We start from the raw sequence: 21,944 nt of genomic DNA on the forward strand, positions 1-21,944 counted from the left end.
GACTGGTAGACCTCCGTAACTATGAAGTTGGATGTTCTCAACAGAGTCCAGAGCAAAGAAAATGTGTTCTCTCTTTGGAGCAAAAATGACAAATGTGCCCTAAAATATGCCTTGGAGGCATTTTGTCTCTGAGAGTAGTATTTACTTAAAATCTGTAAGTCAGTATGGATGACAGTCTTCTGAATGTACCATACCATAAAGTTCTCGTCCATCTTGTAGTCCTATTATAATTTTTCCTGGTAATGTAATGGATTACTGTTAGTTTTTGTAATCTATTGCATCTGACCCCTGGATACCAGCCATGTAAAATTATTAATGAACTAAGGGCCATTAAAAGTTTTTTGCCCCCTCTGCGTTGTGACACTAGGCCCATGCCTAGGTCAATGTTTTGGCACGTCAGAAACACAGAACATTCCTTTGTGTTTATAGTTGTTTATTTACAGCTCAAATTAAATGTAGAGAAGAATTGAAGCTCACATTGTTCCAGAAATGTTGCTAGGCTTGGACATAGTTAAACATATATATCCGGCAAGATCTAGACAATTTGTTTACTGTAATGTCCCCAGAAATATCCCAGGTCCTCCGGTGGCATCAGATGGAGTTGTTGCAAAAGCCATTCCTTACTGTTGTCTGTGCAGAACATGTCAGAATTGTCCAAATGAAAATGTGTACCTTTCAAGCTGTGTTGACATGATCTCATCCGCCCCCCTCTTCTGTGCAGTACAATCTTGCACCAATTGTGTCCATGTTTGAAAAATGACTGTCCTCAACTTGGTAAGCTCTACAATTTTTCAATATGTTTGCTTATTTGTGCAGGGACTTGTTAATGGGGTTTCCAAATACTTCTTTAATCGCCAGTACTGATATTAGCGATGGATTAAAACCGGATTATTGCTCTCACAGCATTTCTACGTAGTGTCCATTTGATTCAATATCGCAGAGCAACCGATAACAATCCATATCATGTGGATCTACCATATATATGGTTACACTATATACACACGGTTTAAGTGCATGTGGTATACCCCCTGCACATTTCATGTTTTTTACACTGTCCTTGTTCACCATGTCTTGGAGACAGAGAAAGATTGCTAGGGTGTGTGTGTGTGTGTGTGTTTCTTTGTCTACGTACGTGTGGGTTCACATGTGTGTGTAAGTTTCCCTGTGTGCACCTATCACCACAAATAAATAACACATCATAGCACCTGCACTTTGCATAACACCTCGATAAAGGACAGCGATCATCTACAAAAACGACCAACAAGATTCCCACGTCTTACTGAAACACGTCTTTTTATTGGTCTTCGGACACCAATGAGGTGCCAGGGTCAAATAATTCAACTTTCGAAGCTTTGGGAGGGGGAGACTGGGGTTGGGGCTCAATCTTCTCATGCAGCGCATGCCTCTCATACCGAGGACTCCCGGGCGGTTTTGGAGCGCAGGGCCTTGGTTCGGCTGACCAAGGGGTAGGTGGTGCAGAGGCAGCCAGATGCCACGGTCAATCCCAGGCTGACCCAGGCGCAGAAGATGGACCAGCCGTAGCCATGGTCGACGTCACTGGGCAGCCCGTAGATGAAGGGCGGATTTCGGGAGAGGTCATAGGTGACGCTAGCGGCGTAGGTGCAGAGGGAAATGGTGCAGAAGATACCTGGAGGGGACAAATGAAAACGTTTATTACATGGGCAATAGAGGAATTGAATCACGGCAAAAAAGTGATCCGGCAGTTAAACTAAGGTCTGTATACCACAAGAGAGCACACCCTAATTAAAAAGAATGCAATTTACAAAAAGCAATTAGTTGAAAAACAAATGGTTAATTTTTTGAAGAAATGCTTGATGCAATCCTGTAAGTGTGCACACCATTTATAATGGTGTATGTAACTGTGCTCAGAATTAACCCATCACATTCAAATTATGTACAAAAGTAAATTGCTATCACCTGACATCAGTTGAATATATTCTGATTAGAACTGAATACAATAATCTGTTCCTGTAGAATATGCTTTAAGGTTTGGTTGCATACTGCAGCAATAGCTGTGGTTCACACAGAGCTAACAAAAGCTCTATGGGAAAGGTACCAATCAGATGATAACATCATTTTGTATGCATTACATGTATCATATAAGATGGCACCACTAGCACATTGCAAAGTTCAGGCCAAGGAGAAAGCTCATCAAGGTGGCTTCCAAAAGGCCAACGTAACCATAAAAGAGCTGCAGGAATTTCTGGCAGGAACTGGGTGCTCCCTGCATAATACAACCATTGTGCATATTCTCCACAAGTCAGCTGTGTGGTAGGGTGGGAAAATGTTAAGGATTTCTCACTAAAAAAGAGCATCTAAGACATATTCACCCGAAACCATGTGGGAAAATGTGTTATGGGCTGACAGAACTTTATGGCATTCATTCCAAAATATATGTTTTGAACAAAGCCAACAGTGCTCCTCAAAACGAAGCACACAGTATCTATAAAGATACAATCAAGCATTGTGGTGGCAACATCAAGGTATGGGGCCTTTTCTCCTCAGTGGGGACAGGGGCTCTGGTCAGGATAGAGAGCACAATGAATATCTCAAAATATAAAACTATTTTGGCTCAAACGCTGGTGCCCTCTGCTAGAAAGCTACATTTAAAGAAGAATTTCTGTTTTCAACATGACAACCACCAGAAGCACAGAGCCAAATCAACTGAAGAAGGGCTTCGTTCAAGGAAGATCAGTGTACAGAAATGGCCATTGACCAAAATAATTACAATATTTTTTAAATATAAACTTTTTTTTTTAATTCTGTATCTTACAATCATTTTCACCTTTAATTTCAGAAAAAACATCTGGCATGTGCAGAGCCATAATCCAGTGGTAACATCCACAGCTCCCCGCCGGAGACCATTGTTCAATTCCTGTCTCCACTTTACCTTTCAACACCAGATTCTTACTGTCAATAAAAGACCTGCCAAAAATTGGTAGGAAGTATAGTAAGTATAGGTTCCTTTATTTCAGCCTTTTTTTCAGTATCCTTTTCAATAAGGATGTGTAGACTTCTTATATCCAAAATAAGACATTTGTACATTAATGTATATACATTTTACTGTACTATCAGCAGAAATACATGCATAAATGAACAAAAGACATCTGCATTAAAGGTTTTAAGTTAATGTTTCAAATAGTTATTTTCTGAATGAATAATTCATTCTGAATGCCCAGGATGTTATGCAGTTACATTTTGTTGCCGGTCTATCTATCAGTTTGCATTGACTATTAGTCTCATACTCGCTTTAGACACTAGTACTATCTTCCTACCCTAAACAACCCTGGAATAGCTAATACCATTCCGGTCTTGTTTGGTAAAAAAAAAGGAGGAGGAAACAATTTGTGTTATTGTTTAAATTCAGTCTTGGAAAACTTCTACACAGTGCCCCCTAAAAGACCAAGATCAGAGGTAACAATCCCAGATTTCCCCTTTAAATCCGACATCCACAGAAGGTGGACATGTGGCACTTGGTCGAGCAGGTCATTTGTTAGGAAGAGCATTACAGCAACGTCGTGAAAAACAAGGCAGCAGTAAACATGTTGAACCTAAGTTGCCATGCAGCTTAGGCCAATTTGTGACAGCAATTAATTAATTCCATTAAATTAGGAAATAAATAAAACAAGTTTGTATCAATTTAATTATGCTTTAAACTTTCCTCATGTGCTGTGTCATTTTATCATGTGTACTGTGCACAGGCCATTGATGGAATGTATTTTTCTTAATTCTACTTTCAGATTTTAGTCATGTAGCAGACATTGTTATCCAGAGTCTTACCATTCCCCCATATTTCATCAAAAGCAGCTGTGCCTGAGATATTGTGTGTGATGAACACAGAGGACAGATGGAGACTGATGCATAGTCCAGTCCCTGATATCAGTGTGGCATACATAGTCTTCTATAGCGCGTGTCATGATGTGCAATGATGCCTTGGAGAATACAACAGTGATCACCGTTTTGAAGTAAAATAGCGTGGGAGTGTCAGCGCAACATATTCCAACTTTGATAACCACCCACATGGCAAATAAATTAATGGGTACAACATCCATGAATAAATAACAAAAGTTGAAAGGAAAACTAAAGCTAAATTACTAGTATGCAATAGGAGGTGGGGGAAGATATGCTGCGTATAGGTCAGATGGTAGAGCATTGTGCCTATAATGCAGGGTTGTGGGTTCAATTCCCACAGGGAGCCAGTATGAGAAAATGTATTCACTTGCTCTGGATAAGAACATTGGTTAAATTACTTAAATATCAATGTATGTAAGAGCCAATGCATTAAGTAATATTATGTGTTACAGGAATACAGTGAGGGGATTTTTTTTTTTGCCCACTAATTTTGTACATTTGCCCACTGACAAAGAAATGATCAGTCTATAATTTTAATGGTAGGTTTATTTGAACAGTGAGAGACAGAATAACAACAAAAAAATCCATTGTTGTCTAAACTCCACTCGCCATATTTGGGGATGAGTACAACCCCATGAACACCATCCCAACCATGAAGCATGGAAGTGGAAACAGGTCTGTGTGGAGGAGTGGAGCCCCAGACCGAGGGAGATTGATAATTATTTTGTGTTTCTTCCATTTGCGAATATTTCCACCAACTATTTTCACCTTCTCACTGCTTGGCAATGTTCTTGTAGCCCATTCCAGCCTACAATCTTGTCCCTGACATCCTTGGACAGCTCTTTGGTCTTGGCCATGGTGGAGAGTTTGGAATCTGATTGATTGCTTCTGTTGACAGGTGTCTTTTATTCAGGTAACAAGCTGAGATTAGGAGCATTCCCTTTATGAGTGTGCTCCTAATCTCAGCTCGTTACTTGTATAAAAGACACTTGGGAGACAGAAATCTTTCTGATTGAGGGGGGATCAAATACTTATTTCACTCATTAAAATGCTAATCAATTTATAAAATTTTTGACAAGCGTTTTTCTGGATTTCTTTGAGGGGAGGATGGATGGGGCAATGTATCACGAAATCTTGGCCAACAACCTCCTTCCCTCAGTAAGAGCATTGAAGATGGGTCGTGGCTGGGTCTTCCAGCATGACAACGACCCGAAACACACAGCCAAGGAAACTAAGGAGTGGCTCCGTAAGAAGCATCTCAAGGTCCTGGAGTGGCCCAGCCAGTCTCCAGACCTGAACCCAATAGAAAATCTTTGGAGGGAGCTGAAAGTCCGTATTGGAGAAGGTCTGTATGGAGGAGTGGGCCAAAATCCCTGCTGCAGTGTGTGCAAACCTGGTCAAGAACTACAGGAAACGTATGATCTCTGTAATTGCAAACAAAGGTTTCTGTACCAAATATTTAGTTCTGCTTTTCTGATGTATCAAATACTTATGTCATGCAAGTAAATGCAAATTAATTACTTAAACATCATACAACGAGATTTTCTGAATTTTTGTTTTAGATTCCGTCACTTACAGTTGAAGAGTACCTATTATAAAAATTACAGAATTCTACATGCTTTGTAAGTTGGAAAACCTGCAAAATCGGCAGTGTATCAAATACTTGTTCTCCCCACTGTACATGCGAATGCATCTCTAGCCATATGGCATTTGAAAATGCTGCTAAAAAGTGCCTTCAGCCTGTGTTTGAGGAACGCTTGGGAAGATTTGGATGAGAGAGAAAAGGAGAAAAGCCAAGAGAGATAGAAGGCGTAAAGACAAAAGTTAGCACCAGACACACACACACGCACACACTGGTTGCCCCACCAACTCACCCACACATACACATGCACAGTGACATTTCCGCAGGAGAGGTGGGTTGGGAGCGCGAGGGTGTTGGTAGTTGGCAGGCGTCGTACCTGCCATCAGGAAGAGCAGGCCGGAGACATGCTGGGTGAGGCTCTCCTCCCAGAAGAAGCCCACTGTGGCCACGATGCTGCCGCACAGCAACACAGCAGCCGCCATGCCCAGGAACCCTGCCGTGATCCGACGCAGATCTGGGACACACACACACAGGGATTTATGCAGACACATACACAACCAAGCACACACAGATAGACGGACAGATCGAAGCTTAGTGTAATCGTTAGCACACCATTTCCATGACAACCACCGCCTGATACTAACGAACCACAGGAAATATTTTTGTCTCTACTTATCAAATTCTCGAGGCCCATTTTGTGAGTATGGCTGTCCTTCCTCTCAGCAACTCCCAGAGGGCTCAGGACAGTGTCCTCTTAATCACACCATGCCAAGCCGGTCTGCTTGTCATACCACTGGCTCAACCAGGATGTTTCTGCCCAAGCCTACACAAATAGTGGAGAGCATATATCCTGGCAAATGTTGAGCTTGCAGGCATTCAAACTGCCGAAAGGAGTCACCAGAGCATGACGAGGCATGGCAACCTTGTCCAAAATCCCTATCCCTGAAAGTTATTGTACTTTCATATATTTTTCTTTGTAAAGCACATTGAATTGCTACGATGTATGAATTGTGCTATATAAATAAACTTGCATGCTATGCTTGCTTACTATCAAACATCCCAGACAGTGAAGTGTTGAGTCCTTTACACTATTAAAACAAAGTGCTTTGAAACCCCCAAATGTATCATATAATCCCCCGCAGAATTTAATCTGTTGTCCTAGCCTCAAGGGAAAGTTGGTGTCTTTGGGGTGCAAGAACAGAGACAAGTATGGATTAGGCAGAACATGGGGTGATATTGCCAAAAGCTCAGAAGTAGTTATGAGTATTGCCTGGAGGTAGTGTGGGGCTGTTCCCCTTGCTTCTACAAAGGAAAGTACCAGGGTCTTGTAGTCAATGTAAGCTTCTGCTGGAAGCCAGTGGAGTGCATGGAGTAGCGGGGAGACATGGATGAATATGGAAAGGTTGAAAACCTGGAGGGGTGCACACTTCTAGATGAATTGCAGGGGTTTGGTGGCACACTGTGGCAGCCCTCCCAACCGATGCAGTAGTCCAGGCATGAGATGACAAGTGCCTGGATTAGTACCTGTGCTGCTACCTGTGTAAGGTAAGGTCATACATTTTGAATGCTGTACAGCATGATCCTGGAGGGACGAGACACTGCCTAGATGTTTGCAGAGAACAGAAAGTTGTTGTCTAGGGTCTTGTCAAGGTTCTTTGCACTCTGGGCAATGTTGGAGATGTTGATCATGAAAGGCATGTCTTTGAGCAGACAAGACACTCTCCAGAGGAGTTGTTGATCATGATAGACAACAGTCGAGGCTGAGCTTCAGGTGGTGTGCAAACATCCAAGCAGAGATGTCAGCCAGGCATATAGAGATGCGTGTTACCACCTAGGCACCAGAATTGGGGAACGAGAAAAAACATTCTGTGTCATCCACATAAAAATGGCAGGAGAGACAATGTGAGGATATGACAGAACGGCCCTGAAACAGAACCTGGGGAACACCAATAGTGAGGGATCACGGGACATACACCAATCCTCTTCACATACGTAGGGGCAGCCTGGTAGTGTTGGCCTGCCAGGTAAGATGCAATCCAAAAGCGTGGACAGCCTGAGACATCTAGCTTAGACAGGACAAAGAGAAGGATCTTGTGGCTCACAGTGTGAAAGGCAGTGGATAGATCCAGGACAATGAGAATTGAAGAGTCACCAAGGCAGTGCAAAGAGCATCAGTGACACAGAAGAGAGCGGTCTCTGTTGAGTCACCTGTTTTGAAGCCTCTCTGGTTATGAGAGATAACCAGAGAGTTGTTTGGACGTAGCACACTCAAGTTTTGGAAAGGAATGTCAAAAGGGATACTGGTATTTTTTCATCTCAGAGGGGTAACATGGTGGTTTCATTAGGAGAGAGGTAGCACTGGCCATCTTGAAGTCATGGGGGGGATGCAATCAGGGGTCTGGGATGAGTTGATGTAGGAGGTAAGGAATGGGGAAAGGTCTTGGGAAATGGTCAGGAGAAGGGAGGGAATTGGGTAAAGTTGGCAGATTCATTGGGTAAAGTTGGATTCATTCTGCAGTTGCTGTCACCAGTTACATCATCAATAAAGACCAGTGAGTCATACATGCCTAAAATATAACACCCCTCCCAAATATTTCACATATGATGTGATATGTTGAGGAACCATAAGTTAATCTTTGCCTCTTGTGTCTACAATACATTTTTTTCCAGAACTTTGCAGGCTCCTTTAGGACTTACTTACCTGGCCATCATGTTTTTAAAGCTAACTAGTGTTTGAACCTTGCCATGTAGCCTCTGTAGTTCTGCATAGGTCTTCTGCAGATGGTTGTGCATGACACATCCACGCCTACCTTGTGCACTTTTTGGTTTCTTTAATTTATTATTGTGAACATTATTTTTGTGATGATGTGATGGAACACACCTGATGGAACACACCTGACCAGTTCTCTCTCATAAACAGAAACCCCAGTCAAGCCAATTGTCCCAATACTTTTGTTGGCCTGAAAGATGAGCACTATGCATGAAAACTGTTTTCATTTATAAATGGCGAAACCAACCAATGTAATGGTTTGATTTCAAATCCATTTGGAGTATAAATCCAAAATAAGAAAACATTCTTCACTGTCCCCACATTTACAGACCGCACTGTAGAAACAAAAGTTTGTAAGTCTTAGGTGAAAACCTTTTCAGGTAAAAGGCTTTGCTGAAAAGAAATGCTTTCCCATTTTGCTTCAGAGATCATCGTTATTGATGTTTCCCCCTTCGTTGTTATAACAGACATCAAAATCTTAGAGATATCTTGATCCAAATATATCATAACCCATTTGCACATTTTAAAATATGCAAAGGCAGAGAACCGAGTTTTATTATTGCATTATTACAACTAATGGGAATATTATACACAGTGAGTCTCCATACCCTAACATGTTATTTCTATCCTTACATAAATCAAAATTAATATTTAGATACAAATATATTATTTTTTCAAAACCAAAATATATTTTACTGTGGATTAAGTAAGCACATTTTGAGCGACTTCATGAAGGGCTTTGTGGGTTTTGATGGTGCTGTAGGATTGGTGGCTGCTGCCACTGGACTCACGGACATCGTTTTGTTTTTATTGCCCCTACATGTGTTCTCTATTGAAGTTTCTTCCTCCCTGGTGTATGTTGTTGGTCATTATTTGGATTTGGTTTCCAATGTAACGTTGTTTCTGTTTTCTTGTTGCAGTTTCTGTTTTGTTTCTGTTACATTAGTTTTTTATTCTTAGTTCTTTATTAAAAGTCCACCATTCTTCTTGCACTTGTAGCATGCCTCCTACCTGCAATGTTACAGAGGGTAGAAACATTTGTGGAAAATCCCCAACATACACTCACCTAAAGGATTATTAGGAACACCTGTTCAATTTCTCATTAATGTAATTATCTAATCAACCAATCACATGGCAGTTGTTTCAATGCATTTAGGGGTGTGGTCCTGGTCAAGACAATCTCCTAAACTCCAAACTGAATGTCAGAATGGGAAAGAAAGGTGATTTAAGCAATTTTGAGCGTGGCATGGTTGTTGGTGCCAGACGGGCCGGTCTGAGTATTTCACAATCTGCTCAGTTACTGGGATTTTCACGCACAACCATTTCTAGGGTTTACAAAGAATGGTTTGAAAAGGGAAAAACATCCAGTATGCGGCAGTCCTGTGGGAGAAAATTCCTTGTTGATGCTAGAGGTCAGAGGAGAATGGGCCGACTGATTCAAGCTGATAGAAAAGCAACTTTGACTGAAATAACCACTCGTTACAACCGAGGTATGCAGCAAAGCATTTGTGAAGCCACAACACGCACAACCTTGAGGCGGATGGGCTACAACAGCAGAAGACCCCACCGAGTACCACTCATCTCCACTACAAATAGGAAAAAGAGGCTACAATATGCACAAGCTCATCAAAATTGGACAGTTGAAGACTAGAAGAATGTTGCCTGGTCTGATGAGTCTCAATTTCTGTTGAGACATTCAGATGGTAGAGTCAGAATTTGGCGTAAACAGAATGAGAACATGGATCCATCATGCCTTGTTACCACTGTGCAGGCTGGTGGTGGTGTAATGGTGTGGGGGATGTTTTCTTGGCACACTTTAGGCCCCTTAGTGCCAATTGGGCATCGTTTAAATGCCATGGCCTATCTGAGCATTGTTTCTGACCATGTCCATCCCTTTATGACCACCATGTACCCATCCTCTGATGGCTACTTCCAGCAAGATAGTGCACCATGTCACAAAGCTCGAATCATTTCAAAAGAGTTCACTGTACTGAAATGGCCCCCACAGTCACCAGATCTCAACCCAATAGAGCATCTTTGGGATGTGGTGGAACGGGAGCTTCGTGCCCTGGATGTGCATCCCACAAATCTCCATCAACTGCAAGATGCTATCCTATCAATATTAGCCAACATTTCTGAAGAATGCTTTCAGTACCTTGTTGAATCAACGCCACATAGAATTAAGGCAGTTCTGAAGGCGAAAGGGGGTCAAACACAGCATTAGTATGGCGTTCCTAATAATCCTTTAGGTGAGTGTATATCCTCACTGCAGAAACAATAAATAGTGAGGATAGTGCATCATATTGGTTCACACACATTTTTTATTCTACAATACTTAAAGTGAATAAAACAGGAGATTTAATGGACAAAATGTAAGCTAGTAAAATTTGCATTTCCCAATCTGATGTAATGTAGTCTATATGTTTGGGGTCATGCATAGAGTCATGTCTATTTTGTATGGTTCCTGGTTAATGCATTGAGTCCACGCACATTTGTTTAAGTAACAATAAGAACAATTGTGATATAATTTTTATGGTTCCTGGTCAATTTTGAGGTATTTTGAACAAAGAATCATTTGAGAGTAATAAGATTACTCTTTTAGGTGAATGGAGCTGCAGGAATCTGCACAAAAGACTTGGAAAGCACATGACTATTGACTTAAGTGATCTTGACTCTCTTTGAGGAGAGTTAGCAATCAATGCTCAAACCCCCTGGTTTATAATACAGAGCAGTAGTATAAAATTATACAGTATAAGTACAAATATAAGTTTGTTACTTGTATGGATGTCAACACCAAAATATGTTTTTTTTTTATGTTTTATTTTTATTTTTATTAATTATTGTCAACAATCCACTGCATTACAGCTAAAAACAACTTTGACTAAAACCGCCAATTTCTTTATGTTAACTATCTTACCAGCTGATTCAAGTTGTGTGTAGCCATTAGCAATTATTTCCCAAATATGAAAAGGACAATTCTTTAATTGGCAGCAAAAATAGCAAAATATATTCATATCAGATTCATGTCATTCTATAAAAAGCCTGTTTGAATGAAGAAATCATAAGTGTTTGACAAGTAATAATTTTGTTAGATCAGAGTTTTTGACTGTGTATCAATGGCAGCATCCTAAGGTTTTCCACCATGAGTGGCTAATCCTTCAGCATTCTATTGCATTACAATAACCTCTTTACCACATCTATACTCCAGAATTATATTTTCTATTATAAATACAATAATATTCTTTAGTAATCTGTTTTACCATGGGAACAGCATATTTCCATAATTAAAATTGAGGTAACGCTGAAAAATGAATTAGTATAGGAAAATTAGAATTGTTTGATGGCATTGTTCTTTATTTCAGAGTACAAATGTAGTACATTCACTCAACACTCAATAGCTTTATGGTGGGTTATGTTGATTGCAACTACTTTTATTATAACAACCTAACACTCTGGGGTGCTTGTCATAAATGTGTCAGATAAAGATGAAGTGGGACATGAAAAGAAAGTCGCACTCTGTAAAACACCAGCGTTTTGGCATCAACATGCCTTCTTTCCCAAATAATAATCTGTCTTTTTCCCAAATAATAGCATATTCCACACATTGTGCAGTCCACACTCATGAGTAGGAAAAAGTGGTTGAAAAATTGTTCATTGAACAGACATAAATAAGCACAGGCATGGAATCATGTGAAAATACCAGCCCCAAATTAAAAAGGGAATAGGTATTCATGACAACTCCATCCCCAGCCCCCGAAGGTATGTTTAAGGTTAACTTGAAATATTATGTATCTTGTAATATATATTAACATTAATTGCAAGATAGGTACATGCTTCGGGGGAAATCTTAAAAGGGAGATATTTTAACCAAAAGGGATCAGAAAAGTAGTAAGTGCATTTAAGAGTTAATAGGATTTCATCTGGAATGGAAGCAATATATAAAGGCAGCCAGCCAACATGGCAAATCAGCAAATCAATCCAATTCCGATTTTGATTAATGTTCTCCCCTGGACCAGCGGTGCAATAATAGACCCTGTGGAGTTAATACATACTTTCTACCAGCTGACATTTACATCCTCTGCAAGAACATTATGCTTATGTAATAAGGGTTGGGACACTGGATGAACAATACTAGCTTTTCAACATTAGAAAAGCATATCCAGGTTGTCTGAAAGTAATAAGCTTATCACAGGTTATAGTTGCCTGAAAGAATCCCTATGTCTTAAAATTTTAATCCAAGTAAATATGGAGGAATATCATTCTTCTCCTGTTATTTCATTCACCAAGACTACAGACATGTTCAGAACTATGTTGAAAACACTTTTTTCATCCAGACCACTGCTCTTTCAGCAAATATGATCCTCTAAAGTTTAACAATGCATAAAATAGAACACAAAAACGAGAACAAATACACATAATACTAATAAGTATTATTGCATGTAACAGAAAACAGTCCCTAATAGGATAGGTAGAGAAGGTAGAAGGTAGAGAAACACGGTCATTATTTTGTTTGAGTTAGAAATGTGGGCCACATGTCACTCAGGTGGCAAAGTGATCTTGTGCTAAATGATCCACCACAGTCTAGGTCTGAGCCTGGACTGTGCTGCTGGGTGGTTGGAAGCTCCGTTGGGCAACACATATTGGCAAGCTTCACCCAGGGTAGGAAGTGGCCTTGTCAGCAGAGGTTTCCTCGTGTCATCGTGCTCTAGCCTCTCCCAAAAGTGGGGTCAGTTGCCATTGAAAGAATGCTGTAACCACACAGGGTTGTAGGTAGAAGTGGAGAGAAACGGTGGCGAACAGAGAAAAGTGAAAGGTCGGGGTGGACAACATAAACATAACTTGACAATAAGAAATGTGCCCCCAGGCCTAGGGTTGTTTAGCAGTTTAAAGTAATGCCTCTGGTGTACGTGTTTCCACAGACACGCTGTCTTCATCAGGGTACAAAGCGTGTCTGTCGAAACGTTGGTCTTATTAAAGAAATTATATGCATTTGAGTTTAGGGTGTGTGGCTTTTTCATTCATTTTGTTTCCATTCCATAACCTTTAGCCAGCACCTCGTCAACTAAGGTGTGCGTTTCTTCTACTTTTATCTGGTGTACATGTAACAGCTCAGCATTGGTTTAAAATATATATTTTTTACATAAATATGTTTTAGAAATGTCCCCCAAATACGTAGCACTGACATTTGGGTCGATACTGTATATTATTCCACCAATCAGTTAATGGAAAAGCTCATCACAATGGACCCCAACACAACCAATATGACAGATATCTGGCCATATGATCGGGAACCTGTCAACATGGATCATACTGAAATCAACCAACATCAATATGAATCAGTCAAAGAGTACCTGGAACCAAGTTTCTAACATCACAGAAAGACCAGCTAACCATAGTTCAACAGCTTCAACACAGGCCAATAAATTACAGCTAGGCATAGAAGCAGTTTTATTGCAGTTGGTTTGGGAAAATCAAGTCTGCAATACTTACGTAAGAGATGCCATTCATCTTGCTGAATGGTCCTCGTCAGGTTGAGGGGGATGTTTCTGAGCCGAATAGGCTGAGAGAAATGGTACTTGACAGTTGTGCATCGGTCAGCAATACCTGTGGAGAAACTGGATTTGTGAAGGCTCTACATTTAAAGTAACTGCCCAATAAAAATCTCTCATCTGTTTAAAAGTTAATACTCTGTTAACTAATACAAAAATGATGTTGTTGACTTCTATACTCATACTTGGGGTCAAAGCATGAATTGGAGACAAACATAATAATAAACATCTCAAAGTGAACATAAAGTTTTATGCAGTCTAGGGGAGGGTGAGTTGGCCAATCAGCATTCTACGCACACTTATATTTGTATGACTGGAATACAGTGCACCACCACGCGTATGTTGTTGGTGGAAGCCTACATCATTCTTACATAGAAAATATGCTTTTTAACATATTGAATAAAATATATTTCTTAAGTAAAACAACTTTAATCAAACTGTAGATAATTACAGGTCATAGTTAAAGAATTGGGTGAAAACTGTGAAGTTATTATGAAATAACAAAATCTATTTTGTGTTAAGCTACATAACTGCCTTACTACATTTTCACATCTTCAGTGTAATACTGAAATACTGTAATACTTCCCAGTTATCCTAATGTGTAACGGCGGTCCTATACACCCGTAATCACCAATTTCCCAAGGACACCAATGCATCATCCCCTAATCTCGTGCCCCTGTCATGCCTTTCCCTTATTGCAGTGGTTCCCAACTACGGTCCTCAAGTACCCCCCACAGTACATATTTTCACTGTAGCCCCAGCCAAGCACAGCTGATTCAACTTGTCAACTAATTATCAGGCTCTCATTGAGTTGAATTGGGTGCGCTTGTCCAGGGCTACAACAAAAATGTGTGCTGTTGGGGGTACTCGAGGACCGGAGTTGGGAACCACTGCCTTATTGCAACCACTATTCACCAATCAGCCATAACATTATGACCACTGACAGGTGAAGTGAATAACACTGATAAACTTGTTGTCATGGCACCTGTCAGTGGGTGGGATATATTAGGCAGCAAGGGAACATTCTGCCCTCAAAGTTGATGTGTTAGAAGCAGGAAAAATGGGCAAACGTAAGGATCTGAGCGACTTTGACCAAATTGTGATGGCTAGATGACTGGGTAAGAGCATCTCCAAAACTGCAGCCCTTGTGGTGTGTTCCCGGTCTGCAGTGGTCAGTATCTAAAAGTGTCATAAGGAGTGAGAGTAAGATCTCTGTAAAACACAGGATCAAAGGACTTTTCAATAGATTATTGAGTATTTGGTCAATTGACCTGCATTGTTCATTACACAGGTTAGGCTTATTATTATAATAATTTTTATTATTGTGCATGCATTGTAAAGGTCCCTTACCCCGTTCTTTTGTGTAATATATTTTACTGCCTCAAACTACTGCATGCATTTGAGAAGATTCACTGGGTTTGATAAGAGTAAACACTGACATTTACTAGGGATTGTAGCAATCCAGTTTCTTCTTAAACATGTGTGCGGTACTGTAGACCTAGGCCTACTGCAGAGTTGAGTTAGTATGCCATCAGATTTTTTTTTACACTACTGATCAAAGGTTTGAGGCCACTTAGAAATGTCCTTGTTTTTGAAAGAAAAGCAATTTTTTTGTCCATTAAAATAAAGTCAAATTGATCAGAAATACAGTGAAGGACCTTGAAATTACTATTGGAGCTGGAAACATCTGATTTTTTATGGAATATCTACATAGACGTAAAAAGACCCATTATCAGCAATCATCACTCCTGTGTTCTAATGGCACATTGTGTTTACTAATCATTTTAAAAGGCTATGCTATCATTAGAAAACCTGATAATCAGCTGTTGTGCTGATTAAAGAAGCAATGAAACCGGAATTCTTCAAACTAGTTGAGTTTCTGGAGCATCAGCAATTGTGGGTTGGATTACAGGCTCAAAGTGGCCAGAAACAAGAACTTTCTCCTGAAACTCATCAGTCTATTCTTGTTCTGAGAAATTAATGTTATTCCATGTGAGAAATTTCCAGGAAACTGAAGATCTTGTACAGCATTGTTTACTGCTCCCTTCACAGCGCAAACAGTCTCTTACCAGAATAGAAAGAGGAGTGGGGGGCCCCGGTGCACAACTGAGCAAAAGGACAAATACATTAGAGTGTCTAGTTTGGGAAACAGAAGCCAGTCACAGGTCCTTAACTGACAGCTTTCTTTAAATAGTCCCTGCAAAACACTCAACCAGGACCACACCCCTAAATGCACTGAAGCAACTGCCATGTGATTGGTTGATTAGATAATTGCATTAATGAGAATTTGAACAGGTGTTCCTAATAATCCTTTAGGTGAGTGTATATCAGTCTGTGTGGAATGAATGTATACATTATGTGTGTCTGAATCTTGTCTTGTTTTGTTTGTTTTGTTTTTATAACCTACCTGCATTGTAAAGTGACTTTGAGTCTAAGAAAAGCGCTATATAAATATCATTTATCATTATTATTATTACATTATACAAGTTTCACTTTTTGAATGGAATTACTGAAATAAATCAACTTTTTGATAATATTCTAACGATATGACCAGCACCTGTAGGTATCCTGTAAGATTTCAATCTGATGTCTCTTCTCTCTTCATGCATGCATAGAGAAAACTGATTTTCATGTGCATAATCCATGTTCTTTATTTGTGCATTAGTTTCACATGTAATAAAAAAATCACTTAAACTCATAAAATGTTATCATTGTGTAAGCCTAAACACTTCTTGTGTCTTTACTTTTCCCCTGTGTGGTTGCTGTAAAATGAAAACTTAAAATTTAAGTTTAAAATACTGAATAACTAAAACATGCAATCATGCAATTATGCAATCATTACAGAAGTTCCAGGATACAAAAATATGATGGAAAAAACACAGCCATTAAAAAGCACATGATAGACTGTAATAATTAAAATAATATCTTGACCTCAATCACTTAATTTTATTTTGCAGCTCAGACGGATATTCTATGCAAGGCTGTGTCCGTGTCATTTTCACATTAAAGTATTTTACTTAATCCCTAAATGCATGTTAGTGTACTGATATTATTTTTTATGCAGTCTTAGAAAACAGCAATGGAGTTTTATTTTGATCATGAAGTCAGGAATCGCTATGGTAGAGCACTGGGCTAGCGGTACAACTTATTTTTGCTAACTTTACAGTTTCGAAGAGCTACGTTCAGTTCGTATCTTTGCAGATGCCAGATTACTGACAAAAGTTTGTACATAGAAAAATTATTCGTAAACAAATAAATGTAAAGTAAGAATTTAACGCATAAAAATATCTTATTTCACACTTAACGTTTCATGTTTTGCGTGTGACTTTCTTATGATCCTATCAATACATACGCTTAACCTTTCGGCATCTTACTCCACAGAAGGCTATCACTCCATTTTGCAATCAGTGGCAACAGACCAGTGGGAAAAGGTGTACTGAGTATACAGGGCCCTAACGTGTAGAGGGGCCCTCGAAAATGTTTGAATCTTGAATAAAGAGGGGAGGGGCCCTCAGAGACCACCTATGTACAGGGCCCAGAATTTCGTGCTACTATTCACAATGTCATGCTGTACCCTGTGGACAGCACATGATGGGAGCTAATTTCCTCCATCAACAGGACAATGACCCAAAGCACAGCTCCAAAATATGCAATAAATATTTAGGGAAGAGTCAGCTGTCTATCATGGAGTGGCCAGCACACTCACACAATCTCAACCCTACTGAGCCGTTGTGGGAGCAGCTTGACCGTATGGTACGTAAGTAGTACCCATCAAGCCAATCCAACTTGTGGGAGGTGCTTCAGGAAGCATGGGGTGAAATCTCTTCAGATTACCTCAACAAATAAACTTGCTTGCTAGTGTATGCACTGATGACCCAAAACATTATGACCATCTTCCTAATATGTTGTTGGTCCTCTTCGTGTTGCCAAAATAGGGCAGACCCACCGAGACATGGACTCTACAAGACCCCTGAAGGTGTCCTGTAGTATCTGGCAACAAGACATTAGTAGCAGATCCTTCAAGACCTGTAAGTTCCATGGATTGGACTTGTTGATCCAATACATCCCACAGATACTCAATCGAATTGAGATCTGGGGAATTTGGAGGTCAAGGCAACACCTTGAATTCTTCATTACGTTCCTCAAATTCTTCCCAAACAATGTGTGCAAAAATGACAGGACACATTATCCTAATGAAGGAGGTCACTGCCATCAGAGATTACCAGTGCCAAGAAGGGGTCTACCTGGTCTGCAACGATGTCTAGGTAGGTGGCATGTGTCAAATTGATGCCCACATGAACGCCATGACCCAGAGCTTCCCAGCAGAATCTTGCCCAGAGCATTACACTCCATCCACTGGCTTGTCGTCTTCCCACAGTGCATCCTGGTGCCATCACTTCCCCAGGTAAACGGCACACACGTACACGGCAATCCCGTGATGTAAAAGAAAACAGAACTCATTTGACCAGGCGACCTTCCAGTTTCGATTGCTCTCATGCCCATTGTAGGTGGACAGGAGTCATCAAGGGCACTCTGACCGGTCTGCAGCTATGCCCCATACGCAGCAGGGTGCAATGCATTGTGTGTTGTGACACATTCCTCCCATAACCATTATAAAAAATCTCTGTGACTTGTGCCACAGTAGACCTTTGGTTGGTTCGGACTAAACAGAATAGCCTTTGTTGCCCTCGCGCATCGATGAGACTTGGACACCCATCAGAGAATACCATTGTCATGAAGGGGTCGATGAGACTTGGACACCTCAATGAGACTTGGATGCCCTGTTGGCGGTTTGTGGTTTGTCCTTCCTCAGACCACTGTCGGTAGGTACTCACCACTGATGATCAGGAGCACCCCACAAGCCTGGCTGTTTCAGAGATCCTGTGACCCATTCATCTGACTATAACAATTCGGCACATGTCAAAGTCGCTCAAGGTTTTTATTCCTGCCTATTTCTCCTGCATGTAACACACTGACTATGAGAACTGATTGTTGGCTTATCATCATATCATTGTTAGGAGATGGTCAACGTTATTCGCTTCACTTGTGAGTGGTAATTATGTTTTTTTATGACAATATATTAAAAAACTCTGAGCAAGGTAGTTAACCCAATTACTTCCCAGGTCGTTATGGTAAATGAGAATGTTTTCTTATTCAACATTAGAAAAAAAAAGGTTAAAAACATAAATAAAACATTGCAAGGCAGTCTTGCGGTCCACAAATCCCACTTCATACCTTGTAGAAATTATTCAACATCCTCAAGCTCATATTGGCAGGCCTTTTGAAGTTAGCGAGCACCTGTGTTTGATCTCTTACTGTGAGTGTGTGGTGAAAGGCTGACAGCTGTGCCGATGCATCTCACTCTTGCCGTTAGGGAGCTAGTGTCTTTACAGTAGCCAACACTGTATGCCATTACATAGATATGAGTAGCTCTTCCTCAGCCCCTAAGAGTCAAATCAAATTAGCACTTTGTTCCCTAAATAGTGCACTTATTTTGACCACCGCTAATAGAGCAATAGTCCAAAAGTAGCACACTATAGGGAATAAGGTGCTAATTTTAAAGACTGTTGCGGGCTGATATAGAGCAACTCATCAATGTGAAGGCATGCAGCGGCTCACCTCAATTCAAACCTCAAGCTTGCAGAGAGATCAAACACAGGTACACGCTTACTTCAAAAAGCCTGCTCAATATGCAACTGATGACATTGAATCGGTTTTACATGATATACCCTTTGATTTTAACACTAGTAAAACTAAGTGCACTGTATAGTGAATAGGGTGCCATTTGTAACCTATAGCCCCTTAGTCAATAAGATGCTCATGGAGGCATTTAGTTCCCATCTAGGTCAAAAATTGTTCAAGAGTCAACTATTTACATGTGGTACAGCCTAAGCCCACTAGCCTTATTGTTCACAGGTTGAGACAAATTAAATAAATGTTGACAGAAATCAAAGGGTAGATACTGAAGGTCGAGATGCTTCACTTGATACTTCAGCTACTTTAAAAGCAAGGTGGGTTTTGGTGGCATTTAACTTCTGATTAAATCTGAACGGACTTGACACTGGGAAAATGTTCTCCCTTAATCCTGATAAATTATTTGAGTTTCAAGCTTGAAAATACTTGATGGGGCTTTAATAAACATTCAGTCTGACAAAATACTTCTTAAATTAATCCTCTTGGACAAGCCCCTGTTGTTGTAGGTAGAATAAGAGTTTAAAGAAAGATTATATTTGTCCTTATAAAAGGTTTTGGGGAATGTAGGATTCTAAGATGAACCCTTCATAAGCCTGTAGAAGAGAAAAGGGTTCCCAAATGTTTTCATTCTTTTATGTTTTTTACTTTTACCATGAAGCGTTATCTTATACCTACAAGAGCATACTCCGGTAGAAAAAAATTGGTTTGTGGTTAAACCTTGTGGTTCTATGTAGAGCCGAAATTTTAAAAATGGGTTCCCTTTAGGAATAAATGGTTTCCCTATGGAGGTGGCTTAATAAAGGTTTGGGCTGTTTATTATTATTATTATTTCATTCCATCGTCCATCACTGTAGATCAACCTATAGGCTTTTCTTGTCTTATAGGTGGCTCTGATTTAACTGAAACATTTCCAAAGCCGGTATACAACAATTACTACGTGGAGAAATTGATGTAAAATGAATGGGGAAATATGCCTAGTAAGTTACCATAATAACGTAAATCATGCGAATGGCATTTCGCTGCCCATTGATTGCGACAAAAATCACAATGGCCCAATAAAGTATTCACTGTTAATGACTTTTAAATAGTAATTAATATTCCTAGAAATTAGTTAGGGCGTGGATAACCATGAGCTCCAGAAAGCCCTCATAAACCTTATTTTGACGCAATGCACGTATGCTGAATAATTGCCACAGTTGGAGGCCACCTCGATTAACCGAATGATTTCCAAAACTGTCCTTGCCTAGACACGGATTATTTACATCGAATTTCACTAGTGTTTTTCCTTTCTCCCACTTTTTACTGTCCACATTCAAACTTACCCTTTGAAATTAGTTTATCAATATCCCGGTCCATGCCTTCAAAGTAGCATTTTCTCCACAGTCCAGAATACGTGGAGAACAACGGACGCCCACATTCTGTCTCAAGAATCCCCATCCCTAGTATCGCCCTCCAGTTCTCAAGCAATTCCTCCTCTCTACTCCCGACGTGAATCGGCTTCATAAGCGCCACGTTCCGCTTGGAGTTGCTGTTGTCCACCAGAGGCAGGTGGTATATTGGCATCTCTCTGTTTTTCTGGTCGTTAGAATCTGACCCATATTTATCGCAGTTCTCCTTATGCCTTCTGGTGTCCGTCTCGTACCAGTGGTCGGTAAAGATAGCGGTGACCAACAAGAGTAACGAGAAAACGCTCATGGACAAGCTCAGCGCGGTTACAAGAGCTTGCTTCTCCATGGCTCAAACATCAGCGCTCCGCGCTATGCGCACAGTTTAGTCGTATTGACAGTCGGACGCCCTTCTTCCAGCACCTGCTATTCCAGTTACTAAGCATTTTTAGGCATCCTTCAACCAACGAACACCGTTCACTTCCGAGTGCGCATTGGCATATTGTACTGTCCACCCGCGGGGTGCTAAACCGAAGATATACACACAGGTGGATCCGTACCCTGTACTGGCGCGCTGGGTGTGGGTTAAACTCGGCACACCGCACTTGCCTCTCTGTGGCCGAGAATGCTAGTGTTTACCTGCATACACCACACTACTCCTCTCGCTCCGTGACACAGTCGGGGAAAACCGAGGGCTGCTCCTATTCGCGTGGAGAGACTACGGACCATCTTCCGGCGGCGACACATACAGTGTGAGGGAATGTCAAGGTTGTGCTACTCATTCACACCGTGTGTAATAGAGATGGGTGTGTCTAAAAAAGGGATTCTTAACTCAAACGCATCTAATCAAAGGTTGTCCAATGCGCGGTTGTACAAAAAATATATATAGGCCTACTTGATAGGTTGAATTTAGGTTGAAATTCAATCTTACCTATCTAACCCAATTTTAAAGAAACATTAGCATTCCCAATACAACAAAGTGTTTACCATTTGTATTGTGAGATTTATATTGTAAGACTTTAGTGCTAAAGTCTTACAATATTATTTGAGCCTTTACTGTGGCAGTCTTTCCACACACACAGGTGGAACAC

At 40.5% G+C, this 21,944-nt stretch overlaps 1 protein-coding gene across 4 annotated transcripts; it reads right to left on the reverse strand.

Annotated features, from left to right (window-relative positions):
* Positions 1–1,269: 1,269 nt before the first annotated feature.
* On the reverse strand, positions 1,270–21,637 carry tmem178 (transmembrane protein 178). 4 transcript variants are annotated; one of them, XM_010898555.4, is made up of 4 exons: positions 20,791–21,637; positions 13,716–13,829; positions 5,748–5,969; positions 1,270–1,648 (listed from the first exon to the last, which is right to left on the reverse strand). In XM_010898555.4, exons 1-4 carry the CDS (start codon positions 21,200–21,202, stop codon positions 1,407–1,409), a joined length of 990 nt encoding a protein of 329 aa, XP_010896857.2. In that variant the 5' UTR covers positions 21,203–21,637; the 3' UTR covers positions 1,270–1,406. The 4 variants fall into 4 exon arrangements, with proteins under 4 accessions (XP_010896857.2, XP_010896858.2, XP_010896860.1 ...); XM_010898556.4 differs by having other exon boundaries at positions 5,832–5,969; positions 20,791–21,634; XM_010898558.5 differs by having other exon boundaries at positions 5,832–5,969; positions 21,493–21,631.
* Positions 21,638–21,944: the final 307 nt, after the last annotated feature.

The sequence above is a fragment of the Esox lucius genome, chromosome 9 (assembly GCF_011004845.1).
Source record: "Esox lucius isolate fEsoLuc1 chromosome 9, fEsoLuc1.pri, whole genome shotgun sequence".
NCBI classification, from domain to species: Eukaryota; Metazoa; Chordata; class Actinopteri; order Esociformes; family Esocidae; genus Esox; species Esox lucius.

Bases quoted from the DNA above. Each gene is read 5' to 3' on its own strand.
- tmem178 (XM_010898555.4), bottom strand. From the start codon at position 21,202: ATGGAGAAGCAAGCTCTTGTAACCGCGCTGAGCTTGTCCATGAGCGTT. The intron at 13,830-20,790 runs GTAAGTTTGAAT...GTTTCTCCACAG, and splicing joins TGATAAACTAATTTCAAAGG to GTATTGCTGACCGATGCACA. The intron at 1,649-5,747 runs GTGAGTTGGTGG...TGTCCCCTCCAG, and splicing joins CTGTGCATGTGTATGTGTGG to GTATCTTCTGCACCATTTCC.